The sequence below is a fragment of the Stegodyphus dumicola genome, chromosome 1 (assembly GCF_044657685.1).
Source record: "Stegodyphus dumicola isolate Sdum_Otavi_A_Nest chromosome 1, ASM4465768v1".
NCBI lineage: Eukaryota > Metazoa > Arthropoda > Arachnida > Araneae > Eresidae > Stegodyphus > Stegodyphus dumicola.
Genome location: NC_140768.1, coordinates 154892957 through 154916293, shown reverse-complemented (window position 1 = coordinate 154916293; position 23337 = coordinate 154892957). Strand labels below are relative to the sequence as shown.

The 23337-nt window shown below is 30.5% G+C and overlaps 1 protein-coding gene across 1 annotated transcript in view; it reads left to right on the top strand.

The window, feature by feature from the left end:
- Positions 1–22173, top strand: part of LOC118193971 (homeobox protein unc-42-like) — a 169168-nt gene extending 146995 nt beyond the window's left edge. Inside the window, exon 4 of the mRNA XM_085822317.1 lies at positions 10131–22173. Within this exon, the coding sequence (XP_085678443.1) occupies positions 10131–10517 (387 nt within the window). The 3' untranslated portion in view covers positions 10518–22173. The remainder of the gene's footprint in view (positions 1–10130) is intronic.
- The last annotated feature ends 1164 nt before the right edge of the window (positions 22174–23337 follow it).

Below are 23337 nucleotides of genomic sequence, written 5' to 3'. Positions count from 1 at the left end.
TCATACAAAGACTTGTGGAAAGTATGTCCCGGAGGGTCCATGCTGTAATTACCTCTCGTGGAGGCTCTACCAACTATTGATTTTGAATAAACTTAGTTTTTCTTTTCTATCACTGTCCAAATACTTATCGGTAGTCAGTGTACTTTAGACCCTTTAAGAAAGTGTCACTGTAAATAGTATTTTCGAATTACCTGAAAGTGAAATTTAATTATTAAAGACGTTAACGTTTAGTTTATTTTGTGATACTAATTAACAAAGATTTTGCGATTTAAAAATCCCTTGAATTCTATTTGGGTATCGCTTTAAAACACTTCTGTTGTGAAGAACTCTCAAGAAAGCATTTTGCAGAAGAATAGTAAATTTTCTTTTTTTTTTATCTTCGAAAATGTATTATAATGTGAGTCTCGAACTCCAACTTCTACTGATCGTCACAATTATCGTACGCTCCGCGTGATGTGTTCCGACTGTCGAATGTAGTTGCTCTACGGCCGCTTACAGAGTTTTATTCCGAATGTAAGTCTAGGTAGACGATATCGTAGATTTATTAGATGACTTTACGAAATACTAAATGTATTATAATGCTTTATCGTACTGGCTTGACTCATATTTGCGAGAATCATATGCAATGAATCTATATTCAGACGCTTTGTCTGCCCTGCCCGACTTATAACAATGAGTTTATGAATGAAATCTAATGGTTATATAGAAAACTTAAAACATAGATTATACCTGTATTAGGTTAAAGCGCACTCTGGAGTGTGTGATAATGAGAGGGCCGATGCACTGGCCGAAGAGGCTGCCCTGGGGTATGGAGCCATTGGTGAGGATATTCAAGACTCAAGGAAAACGACTGTTACCATTATGAAAGAACATGTGCTGAAACAATGGAAGGATAGGTGGGAGACATCTGAGAAAAATATTAATTATTTAAGACATTTGAATTTAACAAACATTCTCTATTCGTAAAAAGCAAATTAAAGTTAATAAATTTAAATGAAATTTAATGCAAACAAACAAATAATTAATTGTTGCGAACTAATCTATAATATCATTTAAATTCTGAGGGCATATGTAAATGAAGTGCAAGTATCAAAATCCATTAATAAATATAAAACTCCAAAAGTTATTATCCTAAAATATTTATTTATAAAAATGCAAAAGTGAATTATTGTTGAGCAGGCAGGACACAGACTTATCAAGGGAAAGTTGCCTCCAAACCTAACTCTTCAATCATTCAATTCGTGTTTCGTCATCCATGTAGGCAAGGGTAAACGTCAAAACCAAAAGAAATTTAAACAAGTGGAATTTTGAGAAATTAGCAATTAAATGGCCAGAAATAAAATAAAAACAAAAATAATAAATAAAAGCAGAAAACCAAATTTAGAAAAACTTTTGCCTACAGAAACTTTCCCGACACGAATTACGCATATAAATCAAAAATAAACTAGACATTATCAATAAAAAATAATAAATTATACTTAAATAATACCAAAAAGCCAAGTAAATAGTAAGTTTTAATTTAACTTACCCAACTATATGTGTTTTTGGGAAGTGGAGAAGCATTGCCAAACTAAGTGATGTTAAGTAGTGTGTTCTGCAAACTTTAAATATAGGGCCCTAACGTAAGGTTATCTGTGATCAATTTAAAAAAACCTATTCTATAAACTTTTAAGTAATGTCAAATGTGTATTCTGTTGTAAAAATGTGTAAAAAAAATGTAAAATACAAACTGTAATGTTATCTGGAAAAATGTTGCAAACTCTTAAGGATGTAAAAATTGAATTTTTTTTTTTTTTTTTCTTTGAAAAAAGTACAAATAAAATTATTTTGAAGTAAAATTTAATTTTAATTTAGATTTTTTAAATGTTATATTTAAAGAAAGAAATTTATTGTAATATTCTAAATTTATTAAAACTGGATTTCAACTGGTTTAATCAAAACTTTACTAAATACTGGCCAAAAGTACGAAAAATTAGAAAAAGATAAAAATCTTCACTCAATTCGGGCTATAACTGAGACTTTTGGAAAGAGTTGGCCCTTCACTAGTAAAAGGAAAAAATCCAGTATTGAATAATATACATATTTACAAATTTTTACAATAAATTTACAAGATAATCCCTTACCTCTTCGCAATCCTCCATTGCCTCTAGTTAACGTTAAGGTAATGCTATCATACCGTAAACAGTAAAAAAATAATAAAGAAAAGTTAATGCCTGCCTTTTTAATATATGAATTAATAAATTGTGTTGTGACTTTGTTATTAACTTGAACATTAATTAGCTTTATTATTTCTTCCTTTAAGTCTTCTATTTCAGTACATATATTTTTATTCTGATTATTTGGCTATAAAAAGTGTTTCTAATTACTTTTCTAGAGATATTAGAGTTCCAATTAATTAATTTAATAGTATTAAACTGGAAATTCCTCCTTTTATCATATAATTTAATTTTGCTGTGTTTAATTATGAGCAGGTCTGGGTATTCAATATTATCTTGATTCGTATTAGTTTTATTAAATGTTAAATTATTTGGGTAAATTTTCCATTGTTCAAAAGCAAAATTATTATTAAAAGTTATAATATCATCTATGTATATAAATGTATTTGCAAATAACTTTATTCATTCTTTTTCAAACTTAGTTGGAATTAATATTCAAAAGCAAAAAGAAATAGGTTACATATTTTGTAGAACTGTTTGCTCCCATAGGAATTTCTCTCACCCGCTGAAAGATCTTATTATTGAATTTACTGCAGTTATTAAATATTTCACAATTCAGGTAATTATTCAATCTTTCAATTGAAAGGATGTTAAGCATGTCAGGAAAAAGTTGTGGGAGTTGCATTAAACTATTATCCATTTCCCTCTAGTTAAGGTTTAAGGTAATGCTATCATACCATAAAGAGTCAAAAAATTATAAAGAAACGTTAATGCCTGCCTTTTTAATATATTTAAAAACAGCAAAATTGAATTATATGACAAAAGTAGGAATTTCCAGTTTAATGCTATTAAAGTAATTAATTGGAACTCTAATATCTCAAGAAAAGTAATTAGAAACACTTTTTATAGCCAAATAATCAGAATTAAAAACATATGTACTGAAATAGAAGATTTAAAAGAAGAAATAATAAAGCTAATTAGTGTTCAAGTTAATAACAAAGTCCAAACACAATTTATTAATATATATATTAAAAAGGCAGGCATTAACTTTTCTTTATAATTTTTTGACTATTTATGGTATGATAACATTAACTTAAACCTTAACTGGAGGGTAATGGAGGATTTTGAAGAGTTAAGGAATTATCTTGCAAATATTTATTGTAAAAATTCGTAAATATGTTTATTTAATCTATACTGGATTCTTTCCTTTTTACTAGTGAAGGGCCAACTCTTTTCAAAAGTCTCAATTATAACCCGAATTGAGTGAAGATTTTTATCTTTTTCTAATTTTTCTTACTTTTGGCCAGTAAAGATTTGATTAAACCAGTTGAAATCCAGTTTTAATAAATTTAGAATATTACAATAAATTTCTTTCTTTAAATATAACATTTTAAAAAATCTAAATTAAAATTAAATTTTACTTCAAAATAATTTTATTTGTACTTTTTTTCAAAAACATTTCTAATTTTTACATTCCTTGATAGTTTGCAACATTTTTCAAATAACAGTTTTTTTCACAGTTTGCATTTTACAATTTTTTTTATACATTTTTACAACAGAACACACATTTTACATTACTTAAAAATTTACAGAATATATTTTAAAATTTATCACAGACATGCTTTACACTCAACTTAACCTTACATTTGCGCCTTCTATTTAAAGTTTGCAGAACACACTACTTAACATCACTTAGTTTGGCAATGCTTCTCCACTCCCCAAAAACAAATATAGTTGGTAAGTTAAACTAAAACTTACTATTTACTTGCCTTTTTAGTATTATTTAAGTGTAATTTATTATTTTTATAGATAATGTTTAGTTTTTTATTTTTAGATTTATATGCATAATTCGTGTCGGGGAAGTTTCTGTAGGCAAGATTTTCTAAATTACTTTTGGTTTTCTGAAAATTTCGTTTTCTACTCTTATTTATTAATTTTTAATTTTAATTATGGTCTTTTAATTGCAAATGTCTCAAAATTTCACTTGTTTAAATTTCTTTTTAGTAATTCACCACATTTCGTATTACTTTTGGTTTTGACTTTGACCCTTGCCTACATGGATGACTAAAAACGAATTGGATGATTGAAGAGTTAGGTTTGGTATTAACTTTCTTTTGATAAGTCAGTCTCCTGCCTGCTCAACAATCATTCACTTATGCATTTTTATAAATAAATTTTTTTAAATAATAATTTTTCGAATTTTATATTTATTAATGGATTTTGATACTTGCACTTCATTTACATATGCCCTCAGAATTTAAATGATATTATAGATTAGTTCGCAGCAGTTAATTCTTTGTTTGTTTGCATTAAATTTCATTTAAATTTATTAACTTTAATTTGCTGTTTACGAATAGAGAATGTTTGTTAAATTCAAATTTCATTCCTTGCAGCAATGGCGCAAGAGAATTATTTAAAATTAAATTTAACTTTACTTTATTCTTTTGAAGCAATTATTTAAGACATATATATTATATATATATATCAAGAAAAAAATTACTATTATGAATGAAATGGACCTTAAACAAATAATTACCGATTATGTTAGGTTTCTCGCCCATCTAAACGGATTCCACCTCCAGGAGAACTGCTTTTGCAAAATATGTAATTTTTACGGAGGTGCAGCTCACTTTGTCGTGGACTGTGACAGGGACTGTGAGGGCAAAGTATAGATCATTCAATATGCAATATAGGAATAAAAAAATGGAAAGACAAGAAAATATGCTAGAGAAATAATGAACATTATTAATATGAATAAGAGAATTATCGGAATAGAAAACTAGATCTACTTTTATTTTTGCTTTTTTATTTTTTTTTTGGGGGGGGGCGAGGGGCAGCCGGGCTGCTGGCTCCTTCTTTTTGGTTGGATTGGCCGATCCTCCTTTTAGCCTCATGGCCCGCTTATGCCGGCTAGGTGGACTGGGGGCTGCGCCCGTTAATACAAATACTAATACTGCTTTAGCATAAAATTAGTGGTTAAGTTTAAAAAAAAATTCAATCCTTGAGTTCCAAACACAACACCTTTTTTTTTTTCCTGTTTCTTGAAATTAAGAATTGATGAAGATAAATGTCTACTTTTGTGTTTACTCATAAATTTTAAAGCAAGCTTAAGGAATTCGCAATAAATCAAAGCAAAGCAGAAGTGAAATAGTTAAAGTAAAACGAATGAAGCATCCGAAAGCGATTGCACTTTATAGTACGAACAGACATTCAATGAGAAACGTTCCGAAAGAAAAAAGGAAGAATGGCCTTGTTTGTTTACATTAGCTACAATATATGTCACGTGATCTATGTGTTCATCTACATTGCTTGTTTACATTAGCTGTGCATAAGTTAGATGATCTTTGAGGTCATCCTAAAGTACCTCATAACTAAATCAAAAACAAATAGACTAAAATCTGCAGATTCTATCAAGTTTCTGTACTGGATATTTGATTATTTGTATAATCTGAAACGATTGCATTTAATGTATAAAATACATGGTACGTGCGGACGTTCTAAATTAAGAAATAGTAGCTAAATTAAGAATACACGGACTATAAACCGGCAAATCCTGTTAAGTTACTCTAGGGGTACTTGTGATTTAAGAAATTAAATTAATCTTTTAATAAGATAACAGATTTCAATTATATTTCACAAATAAAGGAACAAAATTTATAAACACAATACAATTTATAAAAAAATGTAATTACCTGAATGAAAGATTAATATCATTCTACCGGAAAACCTTTGATACTCGAATTCGAAGGAAACGTTGAACTTGAAGAACTCTTTGAAGCTTCCGAGCTCTGTCTGGACAATGGCAAAGAAGCATGACTCTCAAAATTTCTATAGAAATTCAACCTCATGGTGAGCATATGCAGTGTAAAAATGGAAAAGATTGTCATGCCAAATTATCCTCTAAGTACGATGCCCCTTGATATTTTTGGCGATTTTTTATAGCTCTAAAAATGGAGCCAGAAAGCAATGTTTCAAAGATGGATGTCGCCCAAACAACGCCGAATAGTTTGAAGAATTACAGAAACAACAAAAGTATTCACCTAGCGTGTTCTCGGGTACATCTCATCGTCATCTTATAAGGTATTTCTCCCACCTTCTTAGCATGCTTTCGTAGTGTAGTGGTCTGCACGCTGGGTGGGTTTTCCAGAGGTCCGTGGCTCGATTCCCGCTAGAATAATGCTCATTTTTCATCACTCCTGCTTTAAAAATAATCTAATGACTCTACAATCTTCGAAGGATTGCTCCACATACATTAAGGCAAATCATGCAGTGCCGGAACTCATCTTCCTTCTCCTGATCCGATTACTGGTCACGCCACACGCAAAGTAGGAATACGAAATGTCAACCGACGAATACCGAAGACCCCGCTTACTTAGTGGCTCCGCATGCCTCAGTGGTGTTGGTACGAGCGCCAGTTTCGGACATTCACAGCCATCCATCCGATTGAACGTTAAGTTCGAACAAACTTGACATTCATAGCGAGAACTAATTAAATCTTCATTCATACACGAATTGGTTTTAGCTTTCTTACCCTTTCGCTCTAAATCATGAAAAAAAAAAAAAAAAAAACCGAATATTTATCGTGCCAGGCACTCTTCATGAAAATGATGGGACAACGATTAATTAGAACCATCTTGCAAACGAAAACCAAAGGTCAATTAACGGTATTTAATTCCGGAAATTCAAAATACGTGATTTGTAGTACGTATAACCACGTAGCTCTCGTTAGCAAAACTAAGTTCTAGTCAGATGAAACTTGAAGAAAACATTGGCACGTAACAATAAAGCGACAGCGTCGATTCTAGGTTCCCAGAAAACTGGTAGCAGTTTCGTAATTTGGCGCCATATCAAAGGGTACCCTTTTCTATACTAGGACCCATATTTCAGTTTGAAATAATAATCGCAAACTTGTTAAGTGTGTCGACAACATAAGCTTACTTACGGAATCATGGGATAAATTAAATGGCAGCTCCCGAATTTTCTGATTGCACATTGGTATTTTAAACACAGCCGTAACATGTGAATGGACCAATGGGTTTCAAATGCAAAATTTGCTCAGATAATGCTTTGTAAAATCTGAAGCAGTCATTAGCTTTCTGAAGCTCTGAGAAATATCTAATATATAATTCATTTAATCTTGAGTATGTCAAGGCCAATTCTAATTATTTCTTCCATGTAATTAAATAACAAAATTTTCTCATCGATTACGAATCGGCGATAAAATTGCCATGAAACAACAAAATTTGACAGCTGATTCTGAGAGACCAACTATAGCAACCCATTGATCCAATGCGAGTGCCCCGACCACGGTTGCGAGTAAGGTTACAAGAACTTCGCTTGTCACACTAAAATAATATTCAGTATATTTCACTGTCATCAGTATTCCTCAGCATTAAGAGCAATAATTATACTCTTTTGAAAATTAAATCGTTATAGAAGAGGGTTATAAGTATACATTACCCAGAAGAAATATCATGCTATGATAAAGAAACAAGAAGAACTGTGAAAGGATCAGTTAACAGAACTGTACAGTTTCTGCATTCTGTTACACACCAAAAACAATTCAATCATTAGAGCTACTCAGTAGGTGAACAAAAAGAAACTATTTTCCTTAAGTAAGTTTACTTTGCTCAATTACTCAGAGAATGCGAATGTTACCTTAATTAAGAGACGACAAAGGTTAAGATGCTTAAAACGGCCTTCTCAGTTTCCGGATAAATCAAAAATGTTTAATTTTCCTTTATAAAAGTCCTATTTTGAGTGACTAACCTAGAACACTTGCCGTCCGCTGCGATCCCTGAGTTTGCCTTCCCTCTCGATACACAAAATAATAATTAAAGTAAATAAATAAAAACTATATAAATAAAACATAATAAATCTGAAAGGTTTCAGATTTTAAATTACGTCAAAAGGGGGTGTTTTTTTAACATTTTGTACGTTACCTTTATTTATTCAATATCATGTTCTACGTACTCAAACAATAAAATTCAGTTCAACAGCAATATCTCAAAATAGTTTTAAATTCAGGCAAGCTTAAGAATTTCCGACACAGAGTCTCGCGCGCTAGAGATTAAAAAAAAATTATTATTATTATTATTTATTATTCTTTTTTGTACAGTGTTGTCATTGTTTGCTTTGAAATTGTTTCGCTTGTTAATAAAAAATTCGTTGAAGTGTTACAAAACATGAAATCGATAATAAAACAAATTTCAAATTCAAATTAGGGCTTCCAAAGCCCATATTCTATGGAAGATTACGTTATTCAAATTCTGGTGGCTCTAGGTACCTTTGTTTTATCACAGAAACATACATGCATTTATGCAGATTTTTCATTATTTAATTTGTTTAAATATATTATAGGGGATAATATCGGGTGGCAACAATTTGAAAAGTGAAACAACGCTTGTCTTGAATTCACTCAAAATGCCAAAATGAAATTAATAGACCTTCTGGGAAAATTATGAGCAAATTACCCCTTTGAATTAAAAATGACTTCAAATGATTATTTTTTAAGTAAAAATTTATTTCCATCGTCTGAAAATCACATTATTATTATCAGTCCAAAGGGGCAATTTGCTCTGGAGGACTATTATTTTCGTTTTGGCATTTTGCGTTAATAATTTTAAAAGGCTGTATCACTTTTGAAATTGTTGCCACCAAATATTAGAGCCCTGTATTATATTTACAGAAATTAAAAAATGAAGAATCTGCATAAATGTACGTATGTTTCTCGCATTGTGTTAAAAAAATGTGACCTAAAGCCATCCAATTTTGAATAACGTACGTTTTCACCTGGAATTTGGAATTTGTTTTATTATCTATTTTGTAAAACTTAACGAATTTTTGATTAACATACTCAACGATTTAAGAGCGGGCAATGCCAATACTCTACGGGGGGGGGAACCTTTTTATGTCGAGCGCGCGGAACTGTGTATCGGAAATTCCAAAGATAGGCTCATATAAAACTATTTTTAATCCGTAGGATTGCGATATTGCTGTTGAACAAGCTTTAGTTATCAGTACTTATCAATAACACGCGGGGATATATTGCAATTCGAAACATCAGCTTTTTGCGATATTGCTGTTGAAGAGAATTTTATGGTTTAAATGCAAAGAACGTGATATTTAATAAATAAAGGTAACACACAAAACGTTAAGAAAACGCCCCTTTGGACTTAAATTAAAATCTGAAACATTTCAGTTTTATTATTATTATTATTATTATTTATTTATTTATTTATTTATTTATTTAGTTATTTTCTTGTTGATGGCAAAATCATTGATGTCATTTCAGAGATCTACTTAATAGCTCCAGTTTCTGTTATGTTGACAGTATAGGAAGATTTCTTAAAGCAAAAGATACATTTTTAGGCTTTAAATGCTTCTGAAATGATTTTTATTTAGAAAAACGCTTCTAACAACAATCAGTTACAGCAAGTGAGAGGAAAGTTCGTCACAGTATTAAAGTATTTAGAACATTTTCTTGAGATTGTATAAGTTAGAAAGAACCACATTCCTAAGTCTCTATTTCGTTTTCCCTAGCAATAACGGAAATAAAATTTTGAAATATTTCTTCACTAAGAAGGAATTCTTCCTTATCAGTGTCACATATATCATGATTTTGTTGACATTCGTATTACTCTCTCAAAAGCTTCCACTGAGTAAGAATATGAGGTAGCTGTTGTGAATTTCGTACCGATTTCTTTGGATTCATCTAGTGTAAAAGCTATTTTTCCCCTTAAATTTATTTCTTATGCCATTTCCAAACCTCGTTATTCTTCGCCATCTGGACAATCCACATCGCTAAGCCCTACAAAATAATGCTTCACATGGAAAATTCTGCCAACAAAAATATACTGCCGGAAAAGGACCGCTCCTTCCGCTTCCTTCTAGTTAAGACACCGCCTATTTTTGTATCTAGTTCAAATGCGTATTTTATTTAGTTAACAAATTTTAATTAAATCTGTTTTTCAGGTATGGTTCCAGAACAGACGAGCCAAGTACCGGAAGCAGGAGAAACAGTTGCAGAAGGCACTTGCAGCGCCCTCTGTACTCCCTACCTGCAACGGGGCCATGATGCGAAATATTTACCCAACCGCGACTGTAGCATCGAGGGGATACCAGTACCCACCACCAAATGCCATCAACAGCATGGGCAGCCGTTATCAGCCCATGACATCCAGCTATCCACCAATGGCTGCCCAGCCTTTTCCCATGGGACATGCGAATCCTAACATGGCAGCAGCTATGCGGCAAGATGCGGACGAGGACTGGTACAATAAGAGCTTTCCTGCGCTACGAATGAACACGACACCTCATCCAAACCTTTCCGCAGCACCTATGCTTCAGTACCAGACATAATAGTTTCCGTAAAAAGCATGAAAAGAGTGTGTCTCAATCTGGCATCAAGCACAAAAGACACTAACTTACTGACGAATCAGAGACAAGGCAATGCTATGGAACATAGCCATGGCTATTAGGCATTGTTTCGTTTCCACAAGAAGCCTCTGATATGTGCGAGACAAGATTTCCACCTGCGCACATAAGTCTAATGCACTGGAATAAGAATGCACTGGAAACGGACGTCACAAAGCTATTCTTAATCAACCAAAGGATTTCTAGTAACTAAGCAAGGAAATAATTTTACTTTGTTATGAAAAGAAAAATTAAGAAATAGCTGTCATTTATTATCTTTAACAAATAATAATCAAGTTAAACAAAATAAATCAACCACATCTTTGAGTAAATTAAAAACGGCCACTATCTAAAGGAGCTCAGAAACATACCGATTTATTTTATTCTTCAGACAAAATGGCAAAGGTTTTCGAATATTTTAATAATTCCTAGTACATAAATATATATTTTTAACTGCTGTGACAAAAAAACGAAATACATCAATGTTCCAAAGCTCAGCAACCCACAGCGCATCATGAACAGGCTTTACTTAAGCAGTGAGTATGCTAGAATTTTTCAGAAGAAAAACACGTTCTCTGAGATGTGAGATTGAGCTTAATGTGTATAACGTATGTGGGACTTGTAAAGCTCCTTCTTGCATATCTTTTGCTGCTATTATTTTTCTTTCGGAAGATCAACTGTCAAGTTGCTGAAGCATCTTCGGTGTTCAGTACACTTATTTCTGTGGAGATAAAAGTTAATTTTTATGAGGTTTCAATTTTAAGAAATAATATTTGTGCTTTTTAAATCTCAAAGAATAAATTACCTCAACTCTCGTTAAGTTACGACTAACAAAGCATAATAGTTGACTCTGTTTTGAACTCGAGAGGCTCAATGCCAAACGCTAGTCTGTATAAAATATATTTCCTCAGCTTTACATTAGTTTTGTATTCTTTGCTATTTGATATCAAGTATCTGACATGTACTTCTAGAAGAACTAATATTCCTAATCATGCAAAGATCTTTTCACAGAATACATGTTTGGGTGCTTGTGATACACTATAAGCGCCATGAAATTCCATTTATTACATTTACTTTTTTATTGTAAATAGCTTGGATTTCAGTGTTAGAGCCTAAACTAGATATATTGGATTGCTTATGCCTCTTTTTGTTAGGCAAATGCATAATTATTTATGACAGAATAAGCTACCTGTCAAAATCAAAACACCGTATTAAAAGAGAGCAATGATTTTCTGATTTTAGTTTAAAGATTCCAACTAATTGATAAATGAGCTGTTTTCTTTGAAAGTGGTGTAAGTCTGTTTTTGACGAAAAATTGGATAATAGTAACAATGAATGCAATATGAGTTTTTTTATCTCTAAACAATTTCCCCCAAAGTATCTTTCAAAATTTTAATCATTTTGTCAATGTAAATTTGCGTGGTTAATGAAATTACAAATATAATTACTTTGAAATTGATATAAGTCCACTTTTCATAAAAACATACTATTTATTTAAAACTTGTACTGCATAATTTCTCTGCTTCTCTTTTATATGTGTGGCAACATTGTTAATGACATAAAAATATTCTTTCGTTCACTGGAATTTTGGTACTTCGCCCATTTTTGGTAGAGTCTAAAACTAAGTAATGTGTTTTGTTTGTTCACTTAACTTGAAGTAAATGAGTACGATTATCTCTAAAATTAGTAACTGTTAATTTTATAAGAATATATTATATAACCTTCGAAAAAATCGATAATGCCATCTTAGAATCGGACAGTGATTCAGGTAGGTCTCATAAAATAAACTCTTATTTTGTACATTTCCTTCTTCATTTTAATTAATTTAAATATTTTATAATTATTATTTTATAGAAATTATTCTACTGAATAGAAAAAAGAATCTTGAAATCAGATTCCGATGTAAATAATATATATTTAATAAAACTTTCATAAAAAATTGGTTTCATTCAATTAAAATCCCATATTTAATATTTCATAAATGAATGTATGATTTTTCACATTTTGTTGAATTTGAAAGTGGTTTAAGTCCATTTAATCAAAAGTGTCGATTTCTTTTTACAAATACCTTAAAAACAACCATATTATAATTCAAATCAATTTAATACTTAAACCACATAAGATGAGAGTGTTAACATATACCAATATTTCCCAAACCATTCAAATACAAGCCCTTAAATATTTTCATATAATAAAAAACGAATTTCCATCGCTTTCAAAGAAAACGAAATGCAGTAATATTCATAGGAAAATGAATTTCATTTTACTTGCAAAAGATTTTATTGAGCAGGCTATGTGTTAAGTAATAAAAATTTCTTTTAACAGAATCTTTCTTAACACCTATAAGTACACACCGGTCAGTTTGACCGATGGGCATTTTTACGTTCTGATTTTTGGCACACACTGGTTGAACAATGGAACTGAGGGAATTTGTGAGCTTTACATTACACCACTATATAATATGTCAATGCTTGGTAACAACAAGTTTTCTGCTTTTGTAAAAATTTCAAAATCGCAATACATTTATTATCAGTCATAAGTTCTGTTTGTTAATTCAAATGTTCTTTAATTTTTTATTGCCTTACGATGTTTTTTACATGGTGAAGTACGTAAGAAAACATTAAAAATGCATACACCGTCAAAATGACCGCATGTGTAACTTTTATAATGAACATGTTTTCTTATAGGTGTTAAATTATGTATTTATTCATTTGTAAACGGAATATCTGCTTGAAATTTTCTTTAAAATTGTTGATGCTACCATAGTTATCATCTAAACAATTTGCAATTTAAAATACGTACTATTAGGAAGGCACCTAAAGTTAGGAAATAATATGTAATTTTAGAATTGGAATACTGTCTTCATTTTTTTTGTATTTTTCCGAAATATAAAACAATTTTTTCAAATCTATTAATGTAAATTTATATCTTAATGTTTGCATCGAAAGAAAAACGTTTATTTTTACTGATCTAAGATAGAATATTTAGACCTTTTTATTAATTCTTTATTATTTCTTATTCTCTACCCAATGAATATATAATATCTCATGTATATAAGCCAATATCACACGCTAGTTATTCTTTCCCTTGTTTCAAAAATTCAAGATCATTTAACATGTGAGACTGTCAGCAAATATGATAATTTTTTATAATCTCTTCTTGCTATAACATTTTGTCTTTATAAGAATGACTCAGTTTCATTTTATGACAATTGTTTTAAAAAATGATATTCAAAGATTTAATTTTAAAAGCTAAACAATATCACCGCAACTTTATGAAAACAAAAATCAATTCTCATGCAGCTTTCAAGAAGAACGTTTCTAAAAATTGAATTTTAACTTGGCCTTAATTCAAAAACAATGATTTTCTATGATACTCATATTAGTCACATTACTCATGATTTGGCTTATAAAAGACTAATCTGAAAAAATTTTATATTTGAATTAAACTTGTGCTACACTGATATGGCTACAATGGCCGGCTATGTAACATTAAAAGAAAGATACTGAAAGCATCGACAAACAAAAGATTTGTTTTCCATGGATTGGGCACACATGGTCTCAGTTGCATGTTTCGTGCAAGATAAGTATACAAATGAAGTTGCTAGGTTATGTCCTTCTCAACGCCCTAAATCAGTGACGTCTCTTGACTTACAGAAGTGGAAGAAACGAAGACGAAAAAGGAATTGGAAGCAATTATTTTGAAACAGACTTCTGAAAACCAATATTCCTGGTCGAGAAGAGCAAACTTTTCAGTTCAGTAACGCTTAACGCTTAAACCCTGGCTTTTCTCAATGGTTTTATGAAAGTCTGTGTCATGATTTCCATAGTTTCTTAGTTTGTTACCATTCGTTTCTCTGAGCACCAAACATTGAACCAATACTGAACATTACACACTAAGTTTTATGAGGGTCACATTAAAATTGAGATATATAAGGTATTTCTCCCCCCCCCTTCCTAGCATGCCTTCGTGGTGTAATGGTCAGCACACTGAGCCGGTATTTCAGAGGCCCGTGGTTCGATTCCCGGCAAGGCGTTTGCTCATTTTTCATCTTGCCTGCTTCCAAAAAACATTTAATGTCTCTACAGATAGTGCTAAATGGTAAATTTACCACATCTTAAGATTATTCAAAGTAATGTTTCCCCAGCATCAATAAAATTTTGTACGCAGAGTGTTTTGCTGATAAACAGCAGAACTTTTATGAGTGCGGAATTAATACGTTACCAGAAAGATGGCAAAAGGGCATCGAACAGAACGGAAAATATTTGACTGATTAAAGTTAATTTTTTATACAGAAAAAAATTGAGTTTTGTTTCACATTAAAAATCCGAAATCACATTCTAGCTAACCCGATAAAAACAAAATAATTCAAATTCAGATATAGAATGTCAATCAAGTCATCTTCAAAAGTTTCTTTTTTCTTGATGCTCAAAAGTGTAAACATCATTTTGATACCCTCTGCACACGATCGATCACAATTAAGATGTTTTCATAAATGTTCATAAAACTTTGCTCTTTCAGGGATGAAATTTATTAAAATCCGAAACTATGCTTTGCTTATGCCACGAATGTCATCGATAAATATTTTCCATAACTTCTTGTCTATAAAACCAAACACTTTCATTCTTAAAGCAGGAAAATTACTGTTGGCGTAGGATATATTAGTGCCTTGTGAAAAGGCCTGTAGAGTAATATAAAGCCAGAATCAGAGGTGGCTTCTTATACATTTACCTATTGTAAATAACGTGTTTTTCATGGTATTTTATCAAAATTTTATGACTGAAAATGTTTTATCTGTGTAGCGTATGTTTGGAATCTACACACATATCGATAAGCATACAAAAATGCTAAAAGATATCAGTTAATTCAAATAACATAACACGCCGAACGAGTATTAATTTAAAAGTCAAGCAACAAAAATCAGCGCTATATTTGCAAATTTTCACTCGTTTCGCTGGTTTTACCGAACCATTATCCTCAGCTACGAAAGCACAAACGAACAAGGTAAGACATAGTAATTAGATAAGATAAGAATGGATGGACAGGGGTTAAGCTACCGGCGATATCTATTGATGAAACTAGAACTAAAACATAATTTCCTTAAAGGCTGAAGGCAAAGATGGATTGGAACTAATGGAAAGATTTACTGAGGATGGTAAAACCATCGAAACTAATCCTATGAAAATTTCCAAATATAACGCTGAATTTTGCTGTTTGACTTCCAAATTAATGTATATCAGTTAGCTTAAGTGCTCGTGAAAGGTCCCTTTGAAACCAAGTACGATCTGGAAGGTAAATTAAGGTAGTAGCTTAATAAGAAAATTTGTGCTCATATTTAAAAATAATAATCTATATAACTTTACATTAATTTAGAAACTTGTATGTTTTATGATAACAAAATGTAATAATTAATTTTCAAGTTTACTAAGTTAATTTTTCTAAGAGAGCTTACTATGTTAATTTTATTATGGAATCTAACAAGCAATAATAAACAAACTGAAACTAAAACACTTCAATGTAAAATTTAAAATTAGGCAAAATAGCAGCATTTGTTTGGTATAGATTTTAAGGGCAACCAGACATAAATCTCTTTATTTAGGAGCAAAATATTGCATATGTATATATTTTAATGGCGTTTGTAAGACTCATTCGTATGTTTTCATAATTGATCAAAAGGAATAAAATTTTCGAATGTATTCGCGTACAGTTTTTCTTTATGTATACTATGTTTTCCTCCCATTTCAATTTAGTTTGATTTTGAATTTACTTTTGTTCTTTGCTTGTAAGTAATAGTGTCCCGAATAACACGGCGAGATATTTCTTGGCATTCCGAGATTATTAAAAATATTATTTTGCAATTGAAAACAATTAATTAACAGCGATTTCAGTCGCATAATGGCAAGAAGAACGAATTTTGTGTTCGGCACTCGTTCATCGTCCGCCTTAATTGTTTTAAATACTAACCCCATTGGAAAGTTGTAATCGAAAAGTATTAAACAAAAGATAATTAAATATTTTTATTTCATACTCTTGTTAATACATTTTCTAACTTGCCGTTTAAATTGCCGTTTAAAAAAATTTCCTTCTCTGGCTTTAATTATTTCACTTCCAATTTTTCCGCCCAGTTATATTCTAATTTTACCGCCCTACACGTTTTCCTCAGATAGGAAAACCTTTTCAATTTTTTTTTAAAGAATCCTTAATATTTTTTTTTTTTTTGGGTGTATGTGTGTGTGTGATAATTACTTTTTAATTTAATCCTCTACATCTTACGCTCAGGAGTTTTTCAATTAAATTTATCTAATTTTCTTTTCGTATTGTTTGTTAAGTATACATACAAATATATATTTAATATATATATATATATATTATTCTATTCTGTTTCTAATTAATGGGCCTATTCATTTTTCTCTCAGCCTAATATATAGCCCTTTACCAGTTAAGATACCTCCTTTATCTTTATGCTTTTTAGACCATTGCCTGAAATGAATTAATTAATTTCTTCTGTTTGATTAAAAAATGTTTACTAAAACTGATCTCTGACGACAACTTTAATTAACAATAAAATTATCTCACCAAGTTAGGGCTACCATATCTCAACAGAGAACAACACTTCATCAACCACTTATTACGACACCCTATTATATTCCATCACTGAATACATTTACATCCCCCTCCCCATTTGGTTTTAAATTTTGCATGCAAATAAGTTAATTTTAATTTCTTACCTGGCATTTTTCCCTAAATTTGTATATAAATAACTACTTTTAATTTCTCTTATTAATATAAAGGAATATATAAATTTTAAATTTACTTTTTACTTAAATAGACGTTTTAATATAAAAGAAAGTATAAATTTCGTTTTTACTTTTGATTTTGAGTTTGATTATAAAAGAATGCTTTAATCTAAAATAATATATTCATTTCTACATTTTTCTATTAATGTCTTCTTTTGTACACATATTAATTTGTACAAATAGCGATAGGTTTTTAATTTTTTTATTGTTTTTACAATACTATGAGAGTGTCGGAGATTATTTTTCCTAAAATAAGGATCTCATTTAATTCAGTTCTTAACAAATACCTTAAATTCAGAAGAATATCTTACTCATTTCTATTTTGGATTTTGTTAATGGCAAAACATTTTTGACTTAAGTAGACTAATATCTTTCTAATAATTGATTATCGTTCGTAGCTTATGCTCTGGCAAAATAACTAATGTGATCCTTACTTGGAAAAAAGACGAAACACTCTCACTTAATTCGGTTATTGTTTATTGATAGTGGATTGGTTTGTTCCCCTCGACAAGTCAATTAATCTGCGATCAACGACAATAGCTACATTTTCAGTACTTTAAATTTTATTTTTAATATTTAGGAATTATACGCTTAAAATTTTTTCTATACAGATTTTAAATAATTTTTACTGCAATAGGAATCTAAATAACTTGAAATACTGACTTAAAATACTTAATACAATTTTTCTAATGATTCATAGTTTTAATTAAATTTATTTTCCTTGTAGATAATATATGAAAAACCTTTTCTAATAATAAATTATATATATATATATATATATATATATATATATATATATATTAGAATTGCCGGTTTGGCTTTACCTTATAACTCGAGTAAAGACGAAACACCTTCGTATTTACGTATTTTTATTAATTATTGTTCATTGAACGGGAGTTGGTTTGTTCCCCTTGAAAAGTCAACTAATTTCCGATCAATGACAATGATTACATGTTTTTAATTTAATTTTCCTTTTACAATTGAAATTTTGTTCTTCATGATGATTTAATTCCAGTCCCCGTTAAAACTTTATTAGCATTTTACTTTCAAGTTACTTCAAAACATCTTTCAAAATATAACTTACCAGTATGGATTCACTCTTTTAAAATAATTCTACTTTAATTAAACTTAGGAGATAATATAATGAATTAATCAATATTGTTTAGGAAATAAATTATATATATATATATATATATATATATATATATATTGCTCTGAAATTTGAAAAAATTGACTTTGTTAAAAAAAGTCGCAAAACTTAAAAATTGGTTGAAAAAATTTGCAAAAATCGAACTGGTTGAAAAAGCTATAAAAGTCGAAATATTTTTGTTCCTAGAGGACAAATATTTGTGGCTGATCGCCCTCGAAATTGATAGAGTTTTGTTCAAAGGCTGTGCTAAGTTAAATTGCATTTCTGCCTAATTTTAAGCAATAAAAAATTGAACATATCTGTTTATAGCTATTAATCAAATACTAGTCATATATGAAGCTTATCTCATAATTTATATAGTACATGTCTTTAGTAAAATTAATATACAATTAAGTATCTAATTTGGAAGTTTAGGAAAAGTTGTACATTGGATTTCCTGATCTTCAGACCCCCCCCCCATAAAAATACAACTCGGTGCTAGTCATACATAAAATTTATGTCACAGTTTTTTGATTGAAATATAAAATTATTTTATAATTTCATATATTTATTTTTACTTAATTTTTGTATTATAATTACTTTAAGTTTATTTTTATAAATATAAAATTAATCATCAAATATTTTAATAGTAATTAAAAAAAAAACCTTTAAACATGTTTTTTTTTTCTTGTACGCAAAACCTACATAGTGTCAATGTTCCTTATAAACATAGTAACCAAGAAATAATGTAGCTCATGTTTTCACGCTAAAACGTAAGTAATATTTTAGATTGATCCTTTGTTCAAACAAAAGCTATTTTATGTTATTATTTTATGGATATTAAAAGCATAAAATGGCGTAAAGCCTTTCAGCTAACTATCAGCTTTTTTGTAGCTTATTTGTTACGACAGCGACTTTTCGCACATTTTCGGATGATTTTCATTGTATTTAAGAAATATTTTACCTTAACCCTTAAGTTCCAAATTAGTTTATTTTATTCAGTACTTTTATAACTTCTTTATTATATTTTTTATGCACGAGAAACATCTCACATTAAATTTATAAAAATATTATAAGTCTGTAAGGTTTATCCTACGATTTTAACAGTTATCTTTAGTTAAAGCTACTTTCCTATCTTTCTTAACTTCAGCTTACAATGTTCTACCAGAATGTGTTTTTAGAATTGCGTTTAATGCAAATAAGTAAGAGAGGTATTGAAGTGGAAGTTCCACTGACTTCGTTAGAAAGCAAATTTTGACTAGTGCGCATTTGCATTTTGGCTACGCTCTTTCTAATCTATTACTCTATTACTACGCTGTGGGCCGTAGCCCAGGCCCTCGATAGCTTCGCCAGCTTGACACTTAGGGGCCAATTACATAGAAATCTTGATAGCTTCGGCTATATCTTGTAGTTAAACTTTAGTTAAGTTTCATTTCTTATTAATTTGAATTCAAGCCCAATTAGAGGCTTTGCTGTACGTCCTGAGAACGGGACCCTCTGTGAAGTTCTTATTTTGATAACTAAAGGGTAATTAACCCTTCTTTTATTTTACGTATCTGTTTCTGAACTAAAGCGAATATTCGCTTACTTGATTCACAGGGTTCTTACACACTTAGCTGTCAGATAAAAGGTTGGAACCCCACAAAATTTTTATTGTTTGCTTCTTTTTAATTTTAAAATTGTGACTTAAAAGTCCCGTTGGAACATAATTCAGCGATTTTATGGATGGGACTTCAAAGTTCGGTAGGAAAATAAAGGGTTAAATTCTTCTGTTTTAACTTTTCTGTTTGATTACCTTTATTCTTCACTATCATTCTACATCGTAATTTCCAAGACAATAGGGGCTTTTGTAGTATCGGATGAGGTATTTTATCTCATTCTTCTTGAGCAGTTTTCCAAAGTCCAAGGAGAGTTATAGGTCGACGTTTGGACAAGCCACTTGCGCTAAAAAGACGTGCCACGCATGTCGAGATGCTTTTGTCTGAAACCGCTAGCGACGTGAACAGCACGTCGATAGGCATTTATCGCAAAAATGAAAATAACGTGGTGCACACGTCGCCTAACAACGAGATTGTTTATTTCTCGAGTTATAGCTCTGGAGTGCACTTGCAGACGCGGAGCGGCGTAAATGAGACACTTTACCGCTTATTATATTGTAGCGCACGGCGCCGAAACCGGGAAATTTAGTCGTAACGCAAGTGGTTAAAAGTCTAAAAGCACAAAAGTGCATGGTTCATACAATAGGAGATTTAGTAGGGATATGAGTCCAAGGTTATACCCGTCTGCTGTTCCACCTTTTTCCCAAGAAATTAGCTGTAGAGCTTGACGTGTGCTGTTTGCTTTGTCTTAATGCAGATCTACTGATTGATAGCATTATGGAGAAAGAGAAGGTATTTCATATTTGAAAATTAGATATAAAATATGTTAATGATAATATGCGGAGCTGACCTTAGCATTTTTCTCCACACTCTTTATTTTTGATTTGCCGTTATATGAAAAACCAGAAACAGTCACAAATCTTTTGAAAACCTTTCTTTACATTCTTTGAAGCATGTTTTAAGACATTTTTCTACTTTTATGTTAATAAATGGATCTCTTTTTATTGTAGTCATTTAAACACACCCAAAATTCATTTTTGCGGGATCATTTTTCAATTTTTCTCTGGATAAATGTTTCTTCTAAAGAATTCTGCTTTGCGTTCTGCTTTCGGCGATGAATCGTAGAGAAAGACTATGCATATCATGCTGTTTCGCCTTTTTAAGATTCAAATTACTATTAATCACTGCGACTGTCCTTTGACTTGGCGAATTTTTATTTCTTCTTAAAGGTCTCACTTTTACAACACTCAAAACATTCCGCTCTTCATTTGGATATGTATTTAGAACAATTTTTCCACTTCGAATCAAACTTTGATGTCATTTCCTTTCTTGTTCACAATATTAATATTCGTGTCATTATAAGCCTTCTCCAATAATTATGACTTTCTAGAATAATGATTTTTCGGTCTGTTATTTTAACTTAAATGACTTAACATAGTTTAAATATCGGAAAACCTTGGCTTCCACAACATTTTTTAATAACTAGATACGAAACTTTTTATTCGGAAAAAGCACAAATATAACCTTTCATCCACTGCTTCTTTAAAAGCGCCATTTTGCGTGAAAACAAAACTTTCAAGTAGTAGAATATAATTTATACTTTCAAAAATACAACTGAAGTTATAAAAAAATTTTCAAGCAGATAGAACTTGAAATAGAAACGCAAAATCTTCTGAAAAATGTGCGAACAGACTCTGTATAAGAATATTAAACATTACTAACATTCTTTTAAAAAATGTCATTCTTTGTGAAGCGTAATTATAAAAAAAATGAATGCTTTTTAGAAACGTGAAGCTATTATTGTTCTGAACATTGCCTTTTTTATGAATCGCACTTCGACTATTAATTCACAGTCTTTTTTCATTTGATACAGTTGTATATAAATAATGTACATATCAATTCATATAATCATTTTCGGGTTATAAAATATCTTGCTATATAAAGCTTTTAAATTTTTGTTGATGAAGAGGAATTCAAACGAAGATTACTTTGTAAAAGAAGTGCTTGAAAAATAAATTTACATGAAATTAAACTATGGAATTGTATAAAAACTTGTGAATAAACTTATTTGAAATATGGCTGGGTCAATTATTTTGTGCACCAGATATAAGAAAACTTTGGAAGAAATTAAGACTTAAGCAAAAAGAAAAAAATCTGATGTGTACACCACATGACTTCCTTGTACGGAATATTAAATTATACACATTTTTTCTTGCATTTCATTTAAACTTCTTGGATTCAATTAAATCTGCTTCGCCGATAGCGCATAAACCAAGAATAAATGCATTATTTAAAGTTCACTCTAGTATTTGTTTACCATAGCGACACTCTGGCGCTAGATTCACTTAACAGTATTATATTTCGTTCATATTATAACTCATAATGCACAAAATTTATATCATTTAAAGAATAGGATTATCTAATCGTTGTCACTTGTTCTATTCAAATACTATAATAAAGCTAGAACGATGTATAAAAGAAATTAAGCAAACAAAACAAAAAAGAAACAGTTTTTCACAGACGATTGAGTATTTCGCATTCAATTAATTCAGTTCTTAAAAAATCAGTTAATTCAGTTAAATCTTAAACACTTATTTCCTCGAAAAAATTCCAGAAAGGATCAAGCATGATTTAATTCGCAATAATAAATGAAGGCGTTATCTTTGTTGTTGCGAAGCTAAGTTTCTCTAGATTGGCAACAAATCCACTATTCTGCTCTTTCAAATGTAAACAAGCAATGGCCCCCATCAAAAAAATTATTAGGCTTAGCGGCACTTGAACAACTTTCATATTGTTGATAATTCTAAAAATATTGCATACAGATTTACTAAAGGCATAAAAATCTTAACCGGAAGATAAGAGCAACATAATTCAATCATTTTTAAAGCACAAAATGAACAATTTACAAACATATAAGAGTAAAGAAACTGAGATCACTGAGTCGGGTAACAGAGTGAATATATACATAAATATATTTATATACGTTTGGCGCAGGCGATTGCAACCAAAACACGAGGTGCACATCTACATGTTATAGGAGTCCTATATACAAAATTTCAACGTTCTGAGGCTACTCGTTTTTGAGTTATGCGAGATACGTACGTACGTACGTACATACGTTCGCACAGACGCCACGAAAAATTCTCTTCAGAATTCATTTTAAAGCAGAGTTTTATAATTTTTTTTGGAGGAAAAGAGAGATTTTTTTTGGAGAGAATTTTTATTCTATCCCTACGTACAGA